The sequence below is a fragment of the Melozone crissalis genome, unplaced genomic scaffold, assembly GCF_028551555.1.
Source record: "Melozone crissalis strain CALT ecotype California unplaced genomic scaffold, PUWL_Pcris_2 ptg000042l_1, whole genome shotgun sequence".
Taxonomy (NCBI): Eukaryota; Metazoa; Chordata; class Aves; order Passeriformes; family Passerellidae; genus Melozone; species Melozone crissalis.
In genome coordinates this window covers 52,459,211-52,483,932 of record NW_026535820.1, presented here as the reverse complement: position 1 = coordinate 52,483,932, position 24,722 = coordinate 52,459,211, and the positions used below count along the sequence as shown (strand labels likewise).

At 42.0% G+C, this 24,722-nt stretch overlaps 1 protein-coding gene across 2 annotated transcripts in view; it reads left to right on the top strand.

Moving 5' to 3' along the window:
• PIGN (phosphatidylinositol glycan anchor biosynthesis class N) overlaps positions 1-13,517 on the top strand; it is a 101,692-nt gene extending 88,175 nt beyond the window's left edge. For both annotated transcript variants that reach the window (XM_054285155.1, XM_054285156.1), the window contains exons 26-29: positions 374-447; positions 3,276-3,318; positions 4,912-4,964; positions 13,209-13,517. In XM_054285155.1, the coding sequence (XP_054141130.1) occupies positions 374-447; positions 3,276-3,318; positions 4,912-4,964; positions 13,209-13,332 (294 nt within the window). In that variant the 3' untranslated portion in view covers positions 13,333-13,517. The remainder of the gene's footprint in view (positions 1-373; positions 448-3,275; positions 3,319-4,911; positions 4,965-13,208) is intronic.
• The last annotated feature ends 11,205 nt before the right edge of the window (positions 13,518-24,722 follow it).

Here is a 24,722-nt window from a genome sequence, read left to right as displayed (position 1 = left end):
ACTTGAAACTCTGCAGCCTGTCATGTGAGATGCTGGATCTGAATAGTTCTGTCTTCTAGACTTGTTGAAGTATTTATCACTAGTGCTGAAATGGATAAATGAAGTGAGGATATGCTTTAATTATAGTTTTTGATATTGCCTCGTGGCTTATTTCATGGCAGTTCAGCTATGGGGAGTTCAGGGAAGGGGGTTTTTATTAATTAACTGAAAATGTTTCCTGCAAAATTATTTTCTACCCTGTCTAGCCAATATTTTATTTTGTAACGTACTCATTCTGTGATACTTTTAAAAAAAGGAAAATATTTTCACAACCTGCCCAGGTTCTTTTTGTAAATATGACTATAAGCCAAAATATAGCTTGTGTTTTGAACAGGTTGCAATCCCGTTTGTTTTGGTATCATGTGCTTTCGAAGCTGTTCAAGTCACAACACAGCTGTCTTCTAAGAGGTACATTGCATGCTGTATTTCTGCATTAGTAAGGGTTTCAAATCTATTTTGGAGGAATTCAGAATTTTCAAGTCTCAATGCTAATTCAAAAAAAAAACCCTATTAGATCTCATTGTTGCTTTTATTTGTTACTAGGGATTGGGGTTTTGTTCAGTGATTTCTGCAAGTTCAGGGTTTTTTCCTTAGTGATAAATGAGTATAAATTGAAGTGTTGGCCTTGTCTGAAACAATCAGATATTAAATATTCTTTGTTGACAATACACAGAAAGACCCTTTTTCCTCCATGATGTTAACAATGAGCAGAATTTAAAGTCTGTTTTTTACCTTAAACTGCATCTTTGCCTATCGCATAGTATTTTTTAAGTAGCCCATTTATAATGTAACCAATTTATAGCTTTGTAGCACTGACCTCACCAGCAATAGCATTAAAAAAAGGCACTGGATGTCCTTGCATTGCAGTTCAGTGCTTCCCAGATGTGTTCAGTATTACATATTATTTTGCAGTAGGAGCAGATGGCTGCCAGTCCTTTCCCTATCTCTAAGGACTTTTCAGAGTATGGGTGCCCAGCCTCAGGGAGTGCTGTATTCAGACTTGAAACATGTTTTCCCCTCTCAAGACTTTTATTTTTTCAGCCCTGCTCACCCCATTCAGCAGACCCAGTGCACATGACTGAATCCTCAACTCATTGTGTGATATTATGGATGGTGCTGAGATGGAGGAGGTCCCTGTCAGCCATGTGATTTTGTCACTGTTGTGTGGGTTGACCAAAAGTCCTGCTTGTGTGTGGCAGGAGGGCTGCAAGGACTTTCTCCTGCACATTGCTCAGCTGAGCATGAGGGAGCTGCCCTCACTTGCTGTGATGCCCTCTGCTTTTCAGTTTGCTTTCCTCCTGCCTGACCCTGCCTGTTGTCTCCTTGTACAACACCACCCACTACCAAAGAGAGGTGGGGCAGCCCAAAATCTGACTCCCTGTTGGAGTGGCAGCACGACGCTCCCCACCCCTTTCACCTGCTCTGCCGTAGCTGTGTGTGCACCCTGCCTGCGTCATCCTTGGACCCCCAAGGAAGGGCATTCATCCTCATCCCTAAGGCTTGTACAAGGGCAGGGCTGCCCTGGGGACCTGGGGTTGCTCAGATGACCAGCTAGTGGTTTCCATTTCTAGGACTCAAGCATCATAAAGGTCAGCATTTCCTAATTTGTGAATGCTTTCCCTTGGCAGCACTGGTGATATTGCAAACTTTTATGGAATGTGCATCTGAGTGCGTGACAGGGGAAACGATACTGCCTTCATAAACCAGGGGACACAAGTATTTCTGTGCCACTTTATGAGGCTGTAACTCTGTCTGGTGTTTGTGCCAGCTTCATTTAGCTGGGCTCAGGTAACAAATGCAGGGATAGTGCCACAGCATCTGCCTGGGAACAAGGCAGAAACCACAAGGCGCACCCGGGATCCCCGGAGAAGTTGTGCTCTGATTGTCAGCCCATCCTGAAGTCTGTGCTGCACTCCTTACTGCTGTTGCTGCCCCTGCTAGATAAATTAAACCATCACTGGGAACAATCTTGTCTCTGCAGTGTATAAAGATGCCCTGAAATTAGTCTTGTCCTTCTGTTGAGAAAGGGGCTTCCTGTAGTTCAGAAGGGCAAAAAGTGGATTTTTGTGATTTGGACAAATTGCTTCTAAAGTCCCTGATTACAGATTAAAGACTTTTTTTTTTTTTTTCAGTGGGGAATATTCTGTCCCAATATGTTCTTGGAGCTTGCCTATAAAAAATATCCCTCTAGCTGAGTGCCTCCTAAGCACTATTATTGCAACATCCTGTCTATCTGAGCCATGGGTTAGCAGAGAGAAGCCTTTCCCTGTGTCTGAGATAGAGTTGGTTTGCTGCATCCTGATTTACTAATGAAGCACAACTGATGTAGGCAGTATCAGCAAGTTCCTCATTTGAGGCATTGGGTATAGGTATCTCCCCAGTACATGCTCATGCAATGCTGCAGCAGGACATTTTCCAAAAAAACATTTGTAATTTTATGAAGGTAGTACTGATAATTTAGCTGTATTCTAGTTAAAGACTTTTGTTAATGGGTCAGCTGTTTGCAACATTACTTCAGTGTCATTAACTTAGAAACCAGTTTTAACCAGTTACAGCAATTGCTTTCATGTAATTTAGGATTTACATAGTTTCAGGAAAAGAAGATTAGGTTAATGGGGGGGAAAAAATAGCTCTGCCTCCTCCCTCCTGGTTCCTTTTACTAGAGTAAGCCTAACTTCCAGAAGTTAATTGCTACCTGTAATGAGTCCCATGGTTTGGGAGCAGACCACCAAAATGCTGGATGTTCCCAGAGCAGGTTATGGGATCCAGAGATTTGGAAGGGGGCAAGCAGCTCCTTTAGCAGCCTGTGACCCAACAGTGGTTGTCACCAGAGTGGGACTGAACAGTTCAGGTACCTGCCAAGCAGCTTTGCTCACTCTTGAGTCCATCATGAAGCTCCTAAATCAGCTTTATTTGGTCCAACCAGCACACAGCTCTTTGCATCAAGAATGGGCCAGATGCTCTTTGCTAGATTCTTTTGTTCTCCAAAAAATCACTCAGGTTTCTCCATTGCAAAATTGAAACCCTATTAATGTGAAATTATAAATGCCAGATGTCCTAGTAGTGTATTTTAATTGTTCCTAGTAGATTGAAATGTACCTGATTGTTTGAAAGGCAAATGCAAGAAATCATATCTTTATTTAATTTCTTTCTGTGGGTTTTAATAAGCTCTTTTAATAGCTGTGTCCATAAAGAAAGGTTGATGGTCTGACTTTGTTGGGTTGTTTTCTTTGCAGCCTTTTCCTCATTGTTCTTGTGATTTCAGACATTATGGCTTTGGTAAGTTGTTGTTGCACATTCTCTTCAAATAAGATCAAGAAGCAGAGAGTTCTCCTAATTCCATCAAGAGAGATCTGAATTTGTTTCAGACTTCAAAGTTTTTCTAACTAGGGCAGAGAATTGGATTGAAATCCTAGCATAACTTAGAGATAAAACTCTTCCAATCACTGCTTTTCAAATTTCATGTAATTAATGCTTCTGAAGAAGCAATGTTCTTATAATAATAAGAGACAAAATGAAGTAATAAGTTAACATTTGGAGTTCCTCATGTGCTTTACGATCAAATTCCTTGGAAAAAATTAAACAAGAATATCTGTTTTAGCTGTGTTCAGGGTTTAGTTAATTGTTCAGGAATTCCAAACCTTTTGCTCACCCCAGCTTCTCTTGAAAAAGAGAGGAAAAGGAGAAATGCTTTACCCACCAGCTCCATTACACTTGTCAGAATCCAGGAGATCAGCAACATCCAGACAGACACTTTGTGCCCTTTGTAGTAAGCTGTCAGGAAATGCTATCTTCAGAAAGCCTGCATCCACAAACCAATCTAGCCAAAACAACCTAAAGCTGAACAATTCCCCAACACAGTTTTTGCAGGTTAAAAGTGTGTTTTTGTTGCCCACTCCAGCGGTCTTCAAATCAGTAAGCAGTGCCACTGGTAAATAGAAACATTTTCAAATCAGTGGGTAGAGCTGGTGTTGTCACTTTATACATGCTGCTTTTGTTTTATCCCTTGGAGTAAGCATTCCTGATCTTATTTCTTAGTACAGTGTGATCTGTAAATATCACCTGATAGGAAAAACAGCAAGTAAAAACCAAATAATTGCTAATTTGTCTGTAGAGTGAGAAAAGGAGAAGGTGTGGCTGTGTTAAGTTTCAAATAAGTCTATGTGTCTAATCTGCTTTTGGGTAACTTCCACAGGAAAATAAATAGTATACTAATAAACCACATTCATAGCATTTAACTAATAAAATCAGTATAATTAAACCAAAAGAAGACTGCAAGTACTTACTGGTGTGTAGCAGGCCCCAGTATACCCAGGTCTTACATCTCATGTATTCTCCTGTTTTCAAGAAATGAGAAAGTAGCAGGCCAAAAAGAGAACATGTTTGTAGTCTTGAATCAATGGGGCCACTGACTAGAATTAGGGCAATTCACTAATAGGGAAGTACTGTCCTCTCCTAAAATTATTCCCACTTTACAGGTAGAGAACTGCCAGAGTTGCCCAAAGACATTTGTGTTGAAATTCCATGAAAACTTTTAGGCACTATGCATTATTTGGCATGTTGTTATTTCAAACAATAAGATAGCTTGGCATTTCTTATTGAAAAAGTTCTGCTATGTCTCTGGTTTCTGCAAGCCAAGCTAGACAGAACTTCATCCATCTCTTGATGTTTTTGTTTGATACCACGTTAAATCTATTTTGGGTTCCTAAACTATTCTTTACTGTGGTCCAAATGATCATTCCTGGAAAGGTGTGCATATTCGGTGTGAAGAATTAGAAATTTGGGGTAAGCAGCCTGAAAAAATTTTGGTTGAATTTTCTCTTTCAAATTGTGCAGTGTTGATGTACTAATTGAAGTTGTTTTATTTTCTAGCATTTTTTCTTTTTGGTTAAAGATTATGGAAGCTGGCTGGATATTGGCACAAGGTACAGTACATTTTTTACTTCCATTGCGTTTTTAAACCTTCATGGGTTCATACTATTGTTTATCTACTCCTAATTCTTGTCATTTTTTCCAATTACTCTACTTAATCAAATGCTTTGGGGATGTTCCACGTACATGAAACACATGTGCACACATACATATCCCAAGCTAAAACTTGTGCCAGAGCAACACAGAGTAAGTAATAAATCCAGCATGGCAAGAAATACAGTTAGTAGGATCTGTTTGAAGAGTAATTATACAAAACCTATTTTAATTAATGTTTTGCATTTTAATTAGTTGTAATCACTGTTAAAATAACAATTTATTGAAGTTGTTAATTACCTTGTTTCTAGTTAAGCCTCCATATACAGTTCACTGTGAAGTAGTGAGCCTTGTGTAAGTATGTTGGTGGCTACCAAGGCCCATGCACTTATCCTCCCCCTAGTTGGGGAATAGTTTAGCATTTAAACATAGCAATCACAGCTAAAATGAGAGAATTTGTTTTGCATTATATTATGCAGTCATATTAACCTCAAATACAAAGAATACACATTTCATATTTACCTTCCCTGAGTTGTGAAAATAGATAAAATGCTGTAGTAAGCTTAGTAGGGAGCGTGTTGTTTCTAATCCAGCCAATCTGGTCACTTGACACTGTTATTTAAACAGAAGCTGAATAGTGACCCATTGTTAATATTCTGTTTAGTCTACGTGTGCTCTGTGCTTTGCTTTTGTGAGCCCCTTTGTTCCCAGCAGTGTGTGCACACATGTTCTTTGGAGGTTCCCATTCCTGCTCACTGTTCCCTTCTGAGGTTCCTAGTGGGCAGAGGTACATCTAGATCAAACAGTGAAATGTCACTTCAGCATCCCACTTCCTTGCTATGGTCAGTTTATGGTAAGTCAGAGGGCTTCACCCTTTGGTTTGAATTCCTCTGCAGATTAGTAAGGGTGTTAAAGCCCTCAGAAAATTTCTGTTCTATTGGGCAAGAAGTTTTTTAATTAGGGAGTTAGCAGCAAAAGTGTAAATTGTTACAAGTACCCAGAAGCTTCCTCTCTGATACATGGTCTTCATAGCTAGAGCTTTACAACAGTAATGCATTGCTGGATCTATTTCAGCTGGAAGGTTGCCTGATTCTGAAGAGTTTAGGAGAGCTCATTATGCACCACTAATTCTGCCTCTGTGTGTGTGTGTTTTGATCACTGAAGAAAGCACTGAAAAAGGCCTCTGATAAGAGTAATTTGTGATTAATTTTTAACATGGAAATTCATGATGTTCAGGCAACCTCTGTCATTACTTCACTTTTGAGTGCTTGACTCTATCACCTATGTTATTTTATTGTAGTCTCTTTATATATGTCTTATATGTAGGTGTCTATATGCACATCAGAAAAATAATGAGCTTGCTTAAGAAAGGAAGTGAAGCCATAGGTGTGGAGCTAAGTGGTCCTTCCTTTATCTAACATGAGCACTATTTTGGCACCAGGACTTTCTCCTCTGAGCAGATTTCTAATGTGTGCTCCTCAGGCTTGGCAAAATTAGCAGGCAACAGCAGATTTTTTTTCTGTTTTTTTGTTCCTGAAAGAGAAGATGAGCTTCAAGGGGTTTTGGGTAATTCCCAAAACCAGTGGGAGTGAGATACTAACATAGCTCTTTCCTGTCCTCCTGTTGCAAGTGCAGTGACAGCTCTGTGGCATTCTCATTGCAGTGTTGTCTGTTGCTGCTTTGACAGCAAGGTCCGAAAATATCCTTTCTTACAACAGGCAACATTTTCCATGTTGCCAAAGCTTTCCTGAGAATAGGACAAGTCATTAGGGACAGCTGCTCTCATATTTTTCTTTTTATCTTGTCACACTGATAGGAAGTGTGTATGTGTGTGTCAGTAAAAATACCTGGATTTGTGTTATATTACTGGTTAGCACATCAGTGAAATCAGAGGTAGAAAACCTGCAGCTTAATTGCCTGGTGGAGATTTATTCCTCTAAAGTCTCTCAGAGCTCAGTGGTGTATGTGCCACATTTGTAAAGCTTTGATGTGTGTTTCCTTACTCATCCTGTTTAGTGGTGATGGGTTTTCCATGGGTTTTCTAACTATCATGTTCAAAAGTTCTCGTGTTCTCTCTCTTACTAGGAATATGCAAGTTGAGTAGGAGACTCATTAGGCAATATTTGGTTTTTCCAACAGCCGAGTTTCATATAGATGAGCTGGCTTTAAATCCCTTGCAATAAAAAGACCTTCACTGCTTTTTCACCTTGATGTTTTCTTTCCTAGTGGATGTTATTGTTTGGAAGTAAGGTTTGTTTACTGAACTGACATTTTCTATTTTTAAAAATTTCACCCCTAACTCCTGGCTTTTTGCATCCTATTCTGCTATGCCTTAACCATATGACATGACATTTTACCATGCCTCACATTTGCCTTAACAATATGATGTCTTTATTCTCCCAGTGGAATTCACCAGGTCACATAAGTGTTGTCTTTGAATGGAAGCAGATTTCTACCTCTTCCATTCTTCCAGTTCATTAATGAAATGCTGAGCAACAACAGATCAACATATAGTCTGGTATTACCACATTCAGCAAATGATCAACGCACCACTGATTCCCTCCTCTCAGTAAATTATCAATTACCATAAATATTTATGGCTTCTTAGAAAGTTTTAAAGCCCCTTTTCTTAATGGTGATGCCAAAATCAATGTAAGCTTGTCTTTCAGAGAGTGCTTTTCATTGTTTTGGTATAATAGTGGGATAACAGTCTTGCAGGGAATGCAGGACTCAAAGCAGCAGCTTAAATAAACTTCTAAGGTGTGCTTCACTTTGCCCTCTACCTATATACCTTGAGGTAACCTGAATTATATCATATGACCCAGAAGAACACACCACTAAATTTCTTTAAAATAATAATGTAATTTTCCTAGTGTTTTTGATGTATTAGTGTGTAGTACATGATCATGAGTGGTTTGTTCTGACAGGTCCTTTTATTTTTGAATAAGAACCAAATGGAATAGCTAGCTTTTCAGCTTCTTTGTCACTACAATAATTTCTCTGCAGCTTAAAAGGTGTTTATCTATCTCTGTCTGTAGATTTCCAGAAAGAGAGAGAAATAGCCTTTAAAGCCTACTATATCTTTACAGTACATGCACTTTGTAAATAGTTGTATAACCTGATAGTAAAGATAAACCTTAAAGGTTCTTTATATGGCTATTATATAGCTCTATGCAGACACATACTGTACTATTCCTTCTCTTTATAGCTGCTGGAAGATAAAGATATGATCTTAACTGCTCCTCTGCAGTTTCAAAGGTCAGGGGACATAAATAAAGCACAAAACTGGGGTTTTTTAGGTTTTAGGAATAATGGAGTCAATTTTGGGGTTGGGGTGCTGGGGCTTCTTGGTTGAACTGTTACAACAAGAGTTCTGTGATTTGTTTTTGGTGAAACTGAGGAGAGAGGGTGTGACATCCTGGCTGGAAAAGCAAGAAATTTAAAATTCAGGATCTAAATCTGGGTGCTTGGAAACAGTTCAAAGACCATGTCACAAAGAAATAATGTCTCTGGATGCTTCTGGAGAGTGCTTGTCCAAGTCTTTGCAGAAGTTGTTTTTGTTTTACTTATTTTGTTCCTAGCTATTTTAATTGCTATGGTGACTTACTCCATCTTCTTGTCTTTCCAGCTTCTAATCAGGTCTGTCATCTTAGGAATTAGCCTGTCTTGGGAGAAAGCCAAGTTTTGGAGCAAGATTGATTCCCACCGCTTATCCCCCTGATTTTTTTAATATCTTAGATTCTTCTTGTCTTCCTTTTTTCTCACCAATATACACTGTCACAAAGCCAGGAGGTGGTAGTACCTCATATGTTCTCCTTGTGGTTCCTTGCCACTGAAACAGGTGTCTTGCTCCCTGATAAAAAATATTCCTACCACCAGCTTTGCCTGTTGACATTGATCCCTACGTGGTCACTCACCTTTCCATTGAACAGTGCCACCTTACCATAGATCATCCATGATCCCCCACATCTGCTACCTCTGCCATCTCATCCTTTTTAAGCATTGCCCCACTGTGCCCCATTATGCTCTTCTCTTGTACCTGTTTAATGGCTCTTCTTCCTCCACATGGATCTAATTTGCCTGGAGCCTAGAATCTCGCTCCTCATTAGCTCAGGTTCGACTTCTGATGCAGAAAGCTTGTTTTGAGAATTACCTCCTTCACTGTAACTACATGTCCAGTCAAGGGTATAGGTTCTGAATTGTGTAGGGATCAAGATTTGACACTGCTGTTGTGGCTTATACCTGTAAGAGTCTGGTTTTCTTTGTTTACATACAGCATTACCCCAGCTTAAGAAGTAATTTACCAGGCCGAGCTGCCCACAGACAGTGCAGTGCCAGTTGCTGAGAGACACAGAGATGCTGGCTCTTTGTAATCACATGACAAGCAGATTGAAATTGTTTTTATTGTGCTCTATGGCATTATATATTCTTTATATAATAAAGAATATATATATTCTTTATTATATAAAGGATATATATTTGAATGTCTGATATTTTATTAAAGGAGCATAACTATGCAGACCTGTGGAGTATAGCAAGGGAGAAGTGTGTGCAACACTCTCTTCTTTAGAAAAGTGTGGAGGATCCAGTCCCTCAGCTGACAGGTGGCTAAGGAGAGTTTCAAGAGACTTTTTTGCGTTGAGGAAAGCCCCTCCCTGTGCCCCATCAAATCCTGATCAAATCTGAAAGAGCTCCTTTTGGAGGGTGCACAGGAACTCAGATGCCTGTCTGAGGACCATGCATGGTTTGTGATGGTCTTGGGGTATCTGTGGGAATAAAGGCAGGGTCTTCACTTGGCTTGTGATTTTCAGATTTCGCATTCACACTTTTTTGAAAGTTACAAGGAAAGTGGTGTTTACTTGCTTACATGAAAAACCAGAATTCTGGTGCCAGGTAAGAAGGAAAGCTGAGGTGTTACAAGTAAGGCAGGAGACACTGTGTCCAGCTATTAACCAGAGCAGCTGTTCCCTTAGGAGTCAGCAACCTTATCTACCTGTGGTGAATGTACTGTCCCCAAGGCCACATTATGCCATGAAGATAACTGCAACAAGAGTTTGAGTTTCATCTGTCAATGTGTCCTTTCCCATGGAGAACTGAAACCAAAGTTGTAACACACCCAGGTGATCTTTCAAGGGCAGCTCTTGAGGGAGTTGATCTTTGTTGTTCTAAATGTGCTGTGAATAATGAAGTCCAAAGTGCACTGCCGAGGTGACAGAAGGCTTTGTGCCTGACTTCATACTCCCTGTATCCCTTCTTACACCTTCCCCACAGAAACAGGACAGGAGCTTGGCTCTTGTAGGCATGCTGCTTGGCCACTCATTGAGGTCTGAGCCCTTTTATGATGGTGGATTTTTCTAATTGATTTCTTAAAACTAATCATTTGAGCAAGGCATTTGTGAGGTGTTTTAGTCAGACTTAAGTCAAACAGAAAAGTCTTACAGCATGCATCAAGTCTGTTTTCATGTTCTCCATGTTTGGTCCTTTGGTTGCTGGCACCCTGGCTGTGGAAGAACTTTTTGGATTACTTTTATTCTCTCACACTGGTTAGCAGCCCAGCTTTGTGGAGAGATGCTGCTTCTCCACTTCACAGGTCTAAATTGTGTACACTAGAGCCAGAGTTGTCACAGTCTCAGGGTTGTGAGGATTGATAGTGTCAGCATTAAGAGCTTTACTGCTCTTCTGTGGCTAAACTCTCAAACGGAATGAGTCCTCTGGCAGAAATTCCAGGTCATTAAGCCAGCGAGCGTTCCTTGCAATCCTTTTTTGTGACTAAACTCAGACTTCATCGAGTCTGAAGTTACTCTCTTTGTCCTAAAGAGCCATCTACTTTGGAATAATAGGTATGGGTGCACCAGGAGGTATGGGTACCTCTTGTGTCAGAGTGCTAATTTCTTCAGTAATCCTAAGAAAAACCAAAGCCACACTGGATGCATAATGGACATGGGTGCAGCAGTGTTTCCTCTGCAGCTCTAACCTGGTTAGAAATGTCACTGGTTTTGGAAGATTTCTGGTTTCTGAATGACTAGTGGTTTACACTAACAGTACGCAATTCAGATCTTACAGAATCACACAATGGTTGAGGTGGGAAGGGACCACTGGAGGTCACCCAGTCCAACCTCCCTGGTCAGGCAGGGTTCCCCAGAGCATGTTACTCAGGATTGTGCCCAGATGGCTGTTCTCCAGGGAAGGAGATGCCACAGCCTCTCTGGGCAGCCTGTTCTGGTGCTCAGTCACTTGCACAGTAAAGAAGTTCTTCCTCATATTGAGGTGGAACTGCCTGTGTTCCAGTTTGTGCTCATTGCCTCTGGTTCTGTTCCTTGGCACCACCAAGAAGGGCTTGCATCCATCCTCCTGACACCCTCCCTTCAAATACTTATAGACATTGAAGAGATCCCTTCTCACTTGTTTCTGCTTGAGACTGAACAGGCTCAGCTTTCTCAGCCTTCCCTTGTAAGAGAGATGTTCCAGTCTTAGTCCCTTGATCATCTTCTTAGCCTTCCCCTGGACCTGCTCCAGGAGCTCCCTGTCTCTCTTGTACTGAGGAGCCCAGAACTGGACACAGCTCTCCAGATGTGCCTCATCAGGGCTGAGCAGAGGGGCTGGATCACCTCCCTCAACCTGCTGGCAACAATGCTCTTCTAATGTACCCCAGGAGACCTTTGGCCTTCCTGGCCACAAGGACACACTGCTGGCTCATGGACAGCTCATTGTCCACCAGGACACCCAGGTCTGTCTCCACAGAACTGCTTTCCAGCAGTCAGTCCCCCAGCCTGTCTTGGTACTTAGGGTTATTCTTCCCCAGGTGCAGGACCGTGCATGCATGCATCTGACATAAACATCTGAGTTGTCTTACTACCAAGGAATGCCTACCTGAAGACAAGTTCTCTCTAGATTCTGTGTTATAGTTGACAGCAAATGTTGCCTGTTGACAGCCTTTGTTGAATCTCAGACAGTTCTTTGCTGTCCATCTCTCCAACCTGTTGAGGTCCCTCTGAGGGGCTGCACAGCCCTCTGGGGTATCAGCCACTCCTCCCAGCTTTGTGCCATCAGTGAACTTGCTGAGGAGGCACCTGCACATGTGGATGTCAGGTTTGACTGAATGGTCTGTAATCCAATTCTCCCACATGAAGGGAAAGTTTGCCTTCCTCCAGATTTCTCCCTGATCTCCTGGATCAGGAGTTCTTGAGAGATAGCCTTGGCAGTGAAGACTGAATGTATTCAGTATCTTAGCCTTTTCTGCAGCCTCTGTTGCAAAGGTCACTGCTCCAGTCAGTAGCAGACCCACATTTGCCAGAGTTTTCCTTGTGTTATTGGTGTCTTTGAAGAAGCCCTTCTTGTTATTCTTGGCATCCTTAGCCAGATTTAATTCCAAATGGACCTTGAACCCATTGAACACTGAATGCTGAATGTCCTAGACTGAATCTTAGTCTGACCCTAAATAGCCCATCTCTAACACCAGTGAACCCTCAGGTGTAACAGAATTTGAGCAAGTGGAGAAGAAGCTCACTGCTTGTTAGACTTTTAATCATTAGTGGCTTTAGTGGCTTCAGGACATCCTAACCCAGAAGCTGCATTTTCATATTGTGTTTATTAGCCACTCTTGAACTCATCTCTTTCATCTCTTTGCATGTGCTACCACAGCACAGAATTCTACAGATTTTAGCAATGTTCTGTAAAAAAGTAGTGGGGTTTTGGGTTTTGTTTTTGTTTTTTCTTAAAGCTATTTGTCACTAGGACAGTGTTTTCTATAGAAAATTTCATTTCATCTAACATAAATATCTGAGTTGTCTTATTACCAAGGAATGTCTGCCTGATGGCAAGTTCTCTCTAGATTCTGTGTTATAGTTGACAGCAAATGAAAGTTTTGCAATTGTTTCACTCACATACACTGAATTATCCATTTGAATGAAAAGTACACCTGGTACTCTTACTCACTTGATGTATGTTCAGTTGTGTTTTCTGTTGTCCCCACCATTTTATTTTGTCAGAGACTTGGGTTTTTACATGACAGGACTGCTATAATACTTGCCTTCTAAGAGTGGTGTATATGAAATTACATCCTAGGTGAACAATTAGGCCTACTTAAAATGAAAAAAAAAAATAGTCAGAGGGTTACTCATGTCAGAGGTATATAAATAACTCATGCATTTACTCTGCAAATTTGTATTTTTCTCTCACTTTTTTTATCTGTCTCTTCCTTGCAGCATCAGCCACTATGTGCTGGTGATGTCACTGACCATATTTATGATGGTGATGAATGGACTGGCCCAGCTGTTAACCACACGGAGACTTGAACTTCCCAGAAGGAATAAGCACCATTCCATGTGATGGAGCATTCTCAGACTTCCTCTGAACCAACCTCCTGCTCTGGAATGTAAATAAGGATTAATGGACTGGAGTGCCAAAATCCCATCCAGCGATCGAGTGCTGTGCTGATACAGATTAAATGCTGTCACAGACTGAAATTTGCATTTGAGGGTTACCATTGAGATACCAATGGGAATATGGGAATAAAAAAGCCTCTGATTATTCTTCAGGTGTACACATTTCTTGAACATGACAACAGCAACAAAATTCTTTTTAAAATACATAGGCAGCTGTTATTTGGGTTGTGGTTTTTGGGGAGATTTTTTTGTTTGGTGGTTGTTGTTGTTATAACTTGGCTGCCAGCTGTTTGTCTATACATACTGTCATTAGGAGTCTGCAAAATTCTAGCTTAGTTTCATGTCTTGCACCTCCCAGACTAAGGCATGGATGGAGTCAGTCTGGGCAGATGGCTGGTATGTGTGTACCTGATGTGGCACACGCATTGGAATATCTCTGAAATGGGCTGTGCTTTTTGCCAGCCATGTCAATGTTCCTGTGAGGATATCTTGAGGCAGGTTAAGGCTGGTGTGCTCTGAGGCTGTTGCTGTAAGACAAGGTCTTTCAGCTCATCCTGCTGTGAATTGCTGCTGCTGACTGGGCTCTCCTGCTGCCTCCTGAGCTTGGGCAGGCTGAGCAGGATGACATTCATGATCCAAATGAAAAGAAACCTGGTTAAATAGCAGTCAGATTCCCTGGGCCAGCTCATGATAGGGTGGGCAGGCAGGTTAGGGCTAGTTGTTTGCCTAGCAGCCCAGTTAGATCAGCATAAAGAGGTCATGGGATTGTAGCTGGAATTGCTGCTTTTCAGAAAGTGATGCCATTGTGGAGGCTTTTTTTTTTGTTTTCTTGTTGTTCTTTCCACTTGTGTTCTGCTCCATTACTGTAAGCATCAGTGATGGCTGCACAATGAATCTAATGCAGATTCCTTGTGTACTGATTACAAGTGAGAAGCAAGGAAAAGAAAAAATGTTGTTCATTCCAGCCCATTCTATGATGACATCACTAAAATTGTGCTGTGTAATATTCCCATGTCACACTCCCAAGTGGCAGCCAGGCCTTTCTATCTGGGAGCTGATACATATGGTGCGTGATGCTGGCAGCCAAGGCTAGACATGCATCATGGGGGCTTCTCCAGTGCTCTTTCCAGCCATCTGGCATTTGGCCATGGTCACATGTCTCTTAAACACTCTGAAAACTAGTCATCCCTCTGCAGGAAGTTTGGCTGGGAAAAACCAGTTACAAATCTCCATCTGCTTCTTAGGTACTAGAAAAAAAATGGCATCACAGGCCTGCAGTCATCAGTGCAGCTTCAGCGTACCTTGTGAGAATATCTGAGTACTGTTAAGGGAGTAATTTTTTCCACTAGGTGGTGGTCCAGTGGTCTTATTGGGCATGTTGCCTCACAGCTGGCCTCAGTTACAGCAGATATTTTGCATTTGTTACAGGCTGTACCTGCAGACTGCGCACCTAAAGGTGGACACGTGCCTGGTGTTTGTGGTTGTACCCTACAGCCAGGGCAAGGAGCAGCCATGAGCAGCTGGAAAGTTGCCACTAGGGCACAGTCCGTGTATAGGCATAGGAATGTGCCACACTTGTTCCAGGATCCAATGAGTGTCTGTTGTGGAGAGCTGTCCTCCCCTTAGCCTCACTCCACAAGTGTCTGCAGCATATACTCTGTCGTTGTGGGTACTCTCTGCATCCTCAGCTTTCTGTGCCCTAGTTGATGTCTTGAGACCTCTGGCCACAGTGCTTCCTTTCCGTACACCAAGCTCGAAGCCCTTGACCATCCCAGACTCCATTGCTCGAGTGACTGCTTTGCAGAACTTCTGTTTGTAGAACAAATTCACTCATGGGAGCAGCTGAACAGCTGGCATTGATGTGAGTGAAGAAATTGACTGAAAAATTGGGAATGTGGGACTCACATGGCTGCCACTCCATAAGTCCCACCTTCTGCAAGCTCATCAAAACTTCTTGTTATTTATTACAAGACCAAATGGAAGTCCTACCTATTGGGAGGTAGATACTGCTGGCACTGCAGGGTCCCTGGGAGAATGCAGAGGAGCTCAAGCCTAAGGCCTTTTTTTACCACAGAGGCTGGTAATAAAACAGCATCTCAGCCCACTGCACCTGGTGCTGCTCATCTGTGGTGGTGGGAATAATCTCTGTACTGTGGTATGCAGGCAAATGGAAATGAACGTGCAAAGTACAACCTGCATCAGTTACTCTTTCTCTTATGGTTTCCATAGCACCTTTTTCTACAAAGTGAGTTTTGTTTCTTACGTTGTTCCTTGTAAGAGAAGAAAGGGGACAATGAGCACAGGGGAATATGCAATGTGCAATTTGCAATATGCATGTTGTTTTTCCCCAGTGCTGCTCTTCAGGGGTTTGTTCTTGTTTGCCATTTGTTCTGGTTGGGCCATGGTGGTAGCAACCTCAGCTGCCCTTTCCCTTTCCCTCTCCAGTTCCTTGCATCTCTGTGCCATTTGTGAATTCAGTTTCCATCAGAGGCCACAGGAGTGCTGGAGAGCAGCTCTCATGGAGAGGCAGGATTGGCTGTGCTATTCTTGTGTCTCCCCAGGGGAGGCTCTTGCTGGAGTCTTGGCCCACACTTCTGGGTTGACTCCAGCATGGAGAGGTGTCAAAAATTCTCCCACTCAGCTACTTTACACAACCCCATGGGGTGTGTGACAAAGTCAATTCTTCCCTCCCGCAGATGTATGTTCTCCAGAAACAAACGGCATCGGCAATAAAACATCCTCCCCAACCTTAGCAGCTAAGGTAGAGAGTAAAATTCTGTGTTTGGATGAGTTTAAGCTTTCTTTTGCTCTACTTGTGGCTCTTCAAGCATCATCATCCCTCTTCATGGGGTCCTGACAGGATTCAGGCGACAGAAGGGGGTTCTGAGCCAGCAGATGCTTCCAGCACACATGAAGGACATGAAGGCAGAATTTACCCCAAGCTCTTCTGCCTGCCTTCTTTCAACTGCAGCAGAGCTGCACTCTCTGACACTGGAGCAGATGAGGCTCCAGAGGGTGAAAACCTCAGGCTGGAAAAGACAGGTAGATGGACATTGTTATTCATGCCAAGGGTGGCACAACTTTAATTTTTTTTTTTTTTTAACTAAAAACCTCTGCAGAGATTCTGTCTTCCTGATTTCAGATCCATGGATCCCTGAAGAGCTAACCATAAACCTAGAGTGCCCATCAGGCAGTGTAATGCAAGAGAAACTATACTGAAGAGCAGCTGATACAAAGGCCTTGTAATCTTCAGCACTAGGAATTGTTCTCTGCTTTTTTGTTATCAAAGCTGTACACAGCAGCCTTTTGATATCTGCCCAGGGAGTGAACTGTTTTTTCAGAAATGATGAAGCCTAGATTGTATCAAGACCTCTTATGACTCAAACTAAGTAACTTCCCCTTCTCCTTCTCAGAGTAAATCAGATTTTACAAGCTCTGGCGATTTCGATGCATGCCGTGCCTGTTAGTTGTAAGTCTGTGCAGTCTTCACATTTTTGAATGAGAATAATGATATGAATGAACATTCATGGTCCCACCTGAACCTTAAACTGCAGTGTCTGGTTTGGAGAAGCCACAATGCAAATGTTTTTTCAGCTCCTACTGCCCCAGCTAATTTGTAAGGATGTAATGCTCATTACTTTTCCAGATTGTTTGTGTGAACCCTGCAGTCCCTTTTCCCATGGCTTTGAGTGTTGGGGATACTTCACCCAGATGTCTTTGGCAAAAAGGATGAGACTATGGAGGCTGCCCTGCTTCTGCATCTGATAGATGTGGGGCACTGTGAGCAGGAGCCAGCTGAAGAGAATATTTTTGGGAGCTATAGTTGTGGTAGGGAAGGAAGAACTTCTGTCTTGTACCTGCTCTGGGGTGTGCTGTGTGTCACAGTGGTGGGGCATCTCCAGATGCCCCCTTCTCTATCATCACATGGCTTCATCCAGCCTGAAGGTGGAAAACTGTCTTCTACTGTGTGTTGTCTTTGGAAAGCTGCTAATGAGCTTCTGTGGCGGGGGAAGGTTTGGACACCTGGCTTGCAGAGCTGCCAGCTGTGTGGTACAGCCCCAGGTCAGTCCTGGTTATGCATCCATGAGACAGGGCTTGTGGTGAGCTGGGACTGACCATCACAGCAGCTGGCAGTCACCAAATTATTTCAGTTCTCTCTGGTTTCTCTTGGACTAGTTATGTTCATAAGGATGTGTAGTGTTGAATCCAGTTCATCTGCTTATACAAGCTCTGAATCCAGCTGCTTCCTGAAAGAGCTCCCTCCTCGCCCCAGGGCAGGGCACAGTATTTTAGAATTTGAGGACTGAAAAGAGGAAGAAGAAGGCTTGAAAGCATGGCAGTCTCCCTCTTCCCATGACCTTTGAAATCAAACTTGTTGATATTTCCATTATTTGTTTATTTATTGACTTATGCTTGGCATAACTTTCTAACTTTGAAGGTGGATAATGTAAAGGCAATGACAACACACCTTGTTTTGTTTGCATTTTTTTCCATGTCAGTTGTAAGAGCAAATGCCTCTAATGTTACATAAAGTGAAGTTGACTTAAAGGTTTACCTTTTGCTCAGGTCAATACTGCTGACAAACCTGTTAATAATGGCTGGATATCATCCAGTGCTTTCTCTGCAACGGGGAGAAAAAGCACCAGACCAAGTTCCCCCAGCTGTCTGTGACTGCAGTGGGACACAGCCAGGGATGGAGCCCACTTCTGCTCTGAATTTCCTGCCATCTGCACCCTCCCTCTTGCGGTGTCACCTCTGCTGCAAGGAGGCCCTTCCTGACCTGAACTGTCCTGTGACCCAATGTACAGCCACCAAGTCCTGCACACCCAATGCTGGGGCCAGCGGCTGAGTGAGGGACAAGGTAATGTAGAGTCAGGCCTGGGGAATTTAAATTTAAATCACTGCAAAAGCAATCACACCCATGTCCAAAGTTTTTGCCTCGAAGTGAGAAAGTAGGAGAAATATGAGAAAGCCACGTGTCACTACCACAGCTCTTCACTGTTCCCACTGCCTCCTCTTCCTTCTCAAGGGGTTTGCAGCTCCAGCAGTACCTGCCCAAGCCTGGCTCCAAGCTTCAGCAACCACAGGCTGATCCAAAGGGCACATGTCCAGTAACAAACATTGCACAATTGAACCACTGGCATTTAGAGCTGGGGAAACCTCTGACCAAGACCTGGACTCCTCTAATTAAACTTAGCTTATCGCTCTTGTGGAAATGCTGAAGGACAAGGCATGCTCAGTGCAGTTCTCATATTGACTTTCTGTGGAGTAACCTTTATATCTCAATAGAGGTGGCCTTTTAGTGATGTACATCATTATTCTGCCTCCTTGGCATGTGAGGCAGTGCAAGACAAAAACTGCAGAATAATTTCAACAGAGGCTGAAATTTGGTGGTGTGAGTTGCGGTGGGCACACAAGCAGAGAGAGACTCTGAAAATGCTGTGATTTTATTTTTGTATCAATTTCCATATTAAGTTAAGAGACACTAGAACTTACTGTACAAAGCACTGCTATCCAGAACTATATTTAGCTGCTCAGATATTTGTGTCTCCATCGTACTAGATCTCCAGAAGTGAGTGGATATTTTCCATCAAGGGCTTGTTAAATCTGACCTACTGTGAAAGGAAAATATCTGTTTCACCACCATGCATTTTTCCATAGAAGTGGCATCTTTCTGTGTCTTTTCTAACCTACTTTATATGTCCTTTAAAATGCTACAAACTTACTTGCTGTAATGTAACTTGGTAATTAACTGGTGGTTACAACCAAAAGAAGAAGTTAACATGCATGTCATTTTAAAAGAATTACATAGTGCAGGAAAACCTCCTAGTATTTGGGATGATGGCCAAATCTCCATCCAGGACCTGAACTGAACATAAGCCTTCTGAAATTTGTCTGAGGCTCCTAATTTCCTGGGGCTTTACTTCCCCACTAATCCCAAAACAGCCATGCAGTGAACCCCGCCTGAGATTTATTTTTCCCAAGCATGAGCATTTCCCTGGAGGGTCCCTCCTGCCTTTACTTCTCCAGCAATCTGTGTCCTGTTGGCCCAGGATCTGATCTGCCAGCCCAACTCTGCAGGAGAATCTTAGGAGCATTTTGCAGTCCCAGGACCCAAACCCAGGACAGTTCAGGGGACGAGTTTTGTCCTGTTCAGTGCGTCATGGTGGCAGCTGGTCTATCACGGGAGGGCCCATTTGTTTAGATTGCTGCTTCTTTGTTTGTTTGTTTAAGAGTTGGATTTTTTGTTAATTTACACTTAAAGCTTGAGGTTTAGTTTTTTCAAGTAATGATTGTGAGACCAGCTGTCAGCATTAATTTGTTTTAATATGACTCAATCTGAGCAGTGTTCAAGCTTCCTCTTAGAAAATGTAGCTGACTGAGGGGTTTTTTTCCAGGCAGTTTGCTTGACAGAGAATAAATTTTTACAAAAGTTGCTGTACAGAGCAAGGGAACAGACTCTATCATTTTCCCTTCCTGCTGCTCATTTCTTGCAAAAGTACCTGACATCTGGGGAAAAGCAGCCTTTTTATTAGTGGGTGCATGGAAGGCCCACAGGCAGGAGCACAGAATAACTGGCTCTGCAATTTATAGAACTGCAACTAATTGTGTTTTAAGGCTCTGTTTCAGTGACGCACCATTGCTGCCTATCATTTCAATAAATATATTGGAACTGAATGTCAGTAACTATGTTTTCTCTCCTTCTGGCGATTTTAATTCTTTGTGAAAAATCACGGCAGCTATGGGCTTTCTGAATACAAAGCAACAGAGCACAGGTAAGTGGAGGTGACATTCCCCTGTAGTTCACAGCAATTAACCTCAGGAGGGAAAGAAAAATTTAAATGGTCACTGGTGTTTGGGAGAATTACCTTGTGATGCATTGCAAATACCCTTGTAGGCAGTGATTTACCTTAATCTGTGCCAAAGTTATGCAAATATGCTTACGATGGGTTTGACAGCTTGATCCCTTTCTCACTCTGGGCGTGGAAGAGGAAGATGGATCGGTGTACATGCATCTAGAGGCAAAATGTGTGATACTTGTCAGGTTAGAGCTAACTGGCATTATTTATTTGCTTACTTTGCAAGTCCGTGAATGTGCCTCACCATTAAGAAGACGAACACGGTAATGATTCTGTTTAATTAAGGGAGAAGTAACTTTCTTGCCAGTTGTAAGTGTCGCTTGATCTATCTGAGGTGTCACAGGACTGGAGAACTGCAAAGGCCTGAGGAAGCATTATTTGTGCTCCGAGCGTGGAGCTTTATGAAAGCAATTTACATATTTGCACACTGAAGCATAACTACCAGAACATAAGCGGGGTGATAAATGATTAACTATAAAAGATTGGCAGCTTGGGCAAAAATCCAGCAGAGCACTTAAGCATGTGCTTAACTTCAAACAACCTGGCCCTGCTCGCAGTGTCAGGACCTCTCTTAAGTTCGGGAATCTGCTCTTGCACTTTAGTTAAATGTGTGCTTAAGTGACCAGGAGGACCAGAGTCTGGCTAAGCGAGCTTGTAAACAGGAAAAGCTTTCTCGTAGAATGCTTTTAAATCGGGATGGCAGCTGTAAGGAGGTCTGTAAACAGATCAGAGCTCAGCACAGATGCAGCATCCCCAGCTCGTATTGATGAAGTGGGAATTGTCTGTTGCCTAGCATTTCTCAGACAAACGGCAAAACCAGAGGTATTGCAGCAGAAGACTAATCTAGTCTGCCCATTTCAGCACAATGTTTTGTTTTGTGTATTTTGTTCTGGTTTGTTTTTAATTTTTGGGAACATAAACATGCTAAATATTTTATTGCTGTTCTGTGAAAATCACACTCTGCTTTGGCCAAATGTTGCTTTCAGTAAATGGTTTAATTGAAAATGAGATTTGGCCAAAAAAAAAAAAACTCCAAGAAACTCACAGAAAACAAAACCCCCAACCTTCAAACAGTATTTTAATTTTCCAGTAATTGAGACTCTTCTCCAGCATTAATTTTGCACCCACCAAGAATCCTGTTAGTAATTTTGCTTCATCACAAGCCACTTTCTTACAGTGTATTTGGAAGTTCCTGCAGCTGGAGGTTGAAGAAGCTGCTCTGAAGCACAAGCGTTAAGCAAAAGTTGAAGGCCCAGATGAGAGTCATTCTGATGGAGCTGGTTTTGGTCTCCATGTAACAATTCAGAAATGTTTCCGAGCATCTGGATGAAATTTACCAAATGAGTACTACAAATGAAGTCCACTGCTTTCTCCTTTTATCTCTTCTAAATGAGAATATTTGGGCTTATATCTGCAGTCAGAGTGACTTGCTCCTCGAGTTACCCCTCCCATCTCCAGCAGATACCTGGGAGCAGTGGCTACTGTGCATTCACCAGGCATTCACTCAATCCTTGTGGGCTTTTATGTCACCACAAAGTGATACATGATGCTGTTGCATGCTCTTTCCATTTTATGAAGCTTTTTGGCTCCATAATTAATTTTTTTTAAAATTTATTTTATCTCTGATGATATAATCTCTCTTAAACCATGTCTGAAGTTCTTGGTGGTTGGGTGAAACTTAATTAAAGCGTGTCAGTGTGATGGTGTCTTTCATTCAGGAGACAAGAATGAAGATGATAATCTCCTTTTCTGGAATAAATATGAATGGATTCAATGCCCAAAACATAGGCTCTGGATAATTAACAAGAATCAGAAAAAGGTGAAAATATTTTTCCAGGGCTCAAATTAAGATCTAAACAATAAGATACTGTTATTGGAGTGTGTTGCCAGCCTGAATAGCCAGGAAACAAGTGGGAAAAATAGGATCTAGACAGTCCTGGAGACAGAAAAAAAAGTTGGAAATACAATTTGGAGAGAATGGCTGCAAATTCTCATAACAAATATGAGTGCAGACTAGAAAATGATAAATTATCTCTGATTTGATTCAGACTGTCTTCAAGGCTTTTTGTATTTCTTTTTTCTTTTCAAAATCAACAGGTTTGCATCAAATTACCTGAATCCCTCAGCAATTTCTCCTCCTAATGGAGCTAACTTGAAAGATGCTGAACAATGATCACATCTACAGTGAAAGCAGTCACATTTTTGTGTCAGAGGGTGGGGGGGCTGGAGCTTTCTCCATATCTGTTTAAAGCATCAAAATGGATTTCATGCCTCTGAAGGCATGGACCTTGGGTATAAGCCAACAGCTGTCAAAATCCACAGGAATTTCCTAAAGCCTGTGGAAGCCAATGGATTGAAAGGTCAGTTGTAGATAGATCAACAGTCAAAGTGCTCTCTCAGGAGCATAAGTTAAATGCTGGTTATTACAAAATTCAAGTGCTTACATTTTTTGTAAGTCTGCTATCATTCCTTTTTTACAGCTGGGTTTAATGTGATGGACCTATACGGAAGCTGTGGCTTTCCGGAATGTTATTGCAGGTGCCACATTGCTACAGCTTTTCCAGGTAATGCTTCAGGTGGCTGTGAGCTGATTGTCTTCTCATATGCAACCCACCCCACTCCCTCCAGCAAATCCTCCAGCTCCCTTGGTGTCAGATTTGAAATCCCCATCTTTACTCAGAAGTCTTTGTGCATTGGTCAACCCACGAGTGTGGGCAGGAGCAACACCTGGTCAGAATTGAAGAGGGGAAAAACCACTAACACTGGTTTTCACTACCAATCCTGGTTCCTTGGGAAGAAGGAATATCAAGGTGGATTTTATCACTGGCAAATTAACCTGAGAATTGGTGAGGGATGTAGAAGTGGAGCTGACAACTCTTCGATTACCATTATTGAGTGGCTTTGCTTCTATTACTAAAGGAAACTACATATATACATACATATAATATATATATTTTGGGGGGGATTTTTTGTCCTTTTCTTCTGGGCTCAGACAATTAAGAAATCGGTAGATCACGTAAATTCAGGAGAGTAAGTGTATTGTTTTCTGGTTTAAACCAGTTCTTTTGTGTTTTGTCTTGCCTGAAAAATCCTTCCTGTTTCTCAAATGCAGGATAACTAGGCAATATGTGTTGGAAAATATGTGATAATAAATGCTTAACTGCAGTTTTTCCATTGCACATGCTGAAAGTAAGAAAAGGAGGAGGGGAAATAGACATGTTAATGATGTCCTATCATTATCATATTTGCTTAACCTAGCATGGGAGGAGGATGCATAATTACCTGGACAGAGACTGAGTATATTGACTTCAGCTATTCCTCAGCTGGAGCTATTTTTCAGTGTGTGAGGACAAAAAGCTTTAAGGAATAATGCATAAAAATGCTATTATCCTTGGAAAAAGCTATATTCAGCTGTCTTGGCCATTATGTAGGTGAAAACACAATGGGTAGCACGACTGCTGAGTACATTTGCATGAGATTGGTTAAATCATCTAAGCAGAATGTCTCCCCTGTCTGTTTCACCCCATGCTCAGATGCTGGGGAGCCTGAAAGCAAAAGTAGAAAGAAGATGCAACACTGCATGAGCACTTCCATTATTTTTTTCTGATTAAAGAGGAGGCACAAAAGGTGGGGAGGGACTGGCTATTCATGGGAAATGCCAGTGGGGAAGACTGGCACCTCTGGGTTCTGTCGCAGTGTGCAACTTTGGGTACCTTGATAAAGAGTCTGGGATCACTTTTTTGAGCTTGATTTAATTTTTAACAAACTGTCAGGACACCAAAATTCCCACTTCAATCCACATCATTCAGTAGAAGGGTCAGTTCTTCCCCTCTGAAATGGGAATTGTTTGAAAGCATGACCCACTCACACTTAATCCTTTCTCCAAAAGGTTAATAGCCTACCTGGACATGAAGGACAATTTCTTTTGTACTTGCAGCAGGAATCTGATCTCTGTTGGGGTTTCTGGGAATATCAGTGATGCAAATAATACCCCCCTCCAGCATCAATTTGAGTGCCATTTGCCAAGTTGTGACTGCCTGGTGCTGATAAGGTACAATGTTATTGCTGGAGTCAAGACAGATCCTGGCCTTGCTGATGGATGAGGCTCTTTCTCTGGGCTGCATTTGTGTGGTTCCAAAGCCTTTGCAAGAAATTTAGAGAATATGTCCCCAGGATGTTGTGCTTTGGAAAACAGGCATACGGATTGGAGCATGTTAGATCAGCTGTGGTTTTACTGGCAGTATGGGACATGAAATAACACAAAGTTTTCATTTGGCCATAGAAATGACTAAATAGAAGTACTTTACCACTTAGGGAGTGTTACATTCTTGTCGTGTCTCAGCATTTTCAGATACAACAGATGAAACAAATTAAATTATGCAAGCACTAAAAGAATGCATTGTTAGCCCCATCTTTAACTTGCCTGCAAATACATAAACAAACACAAATAACTTATGTTGAAGGTACTGTGGGT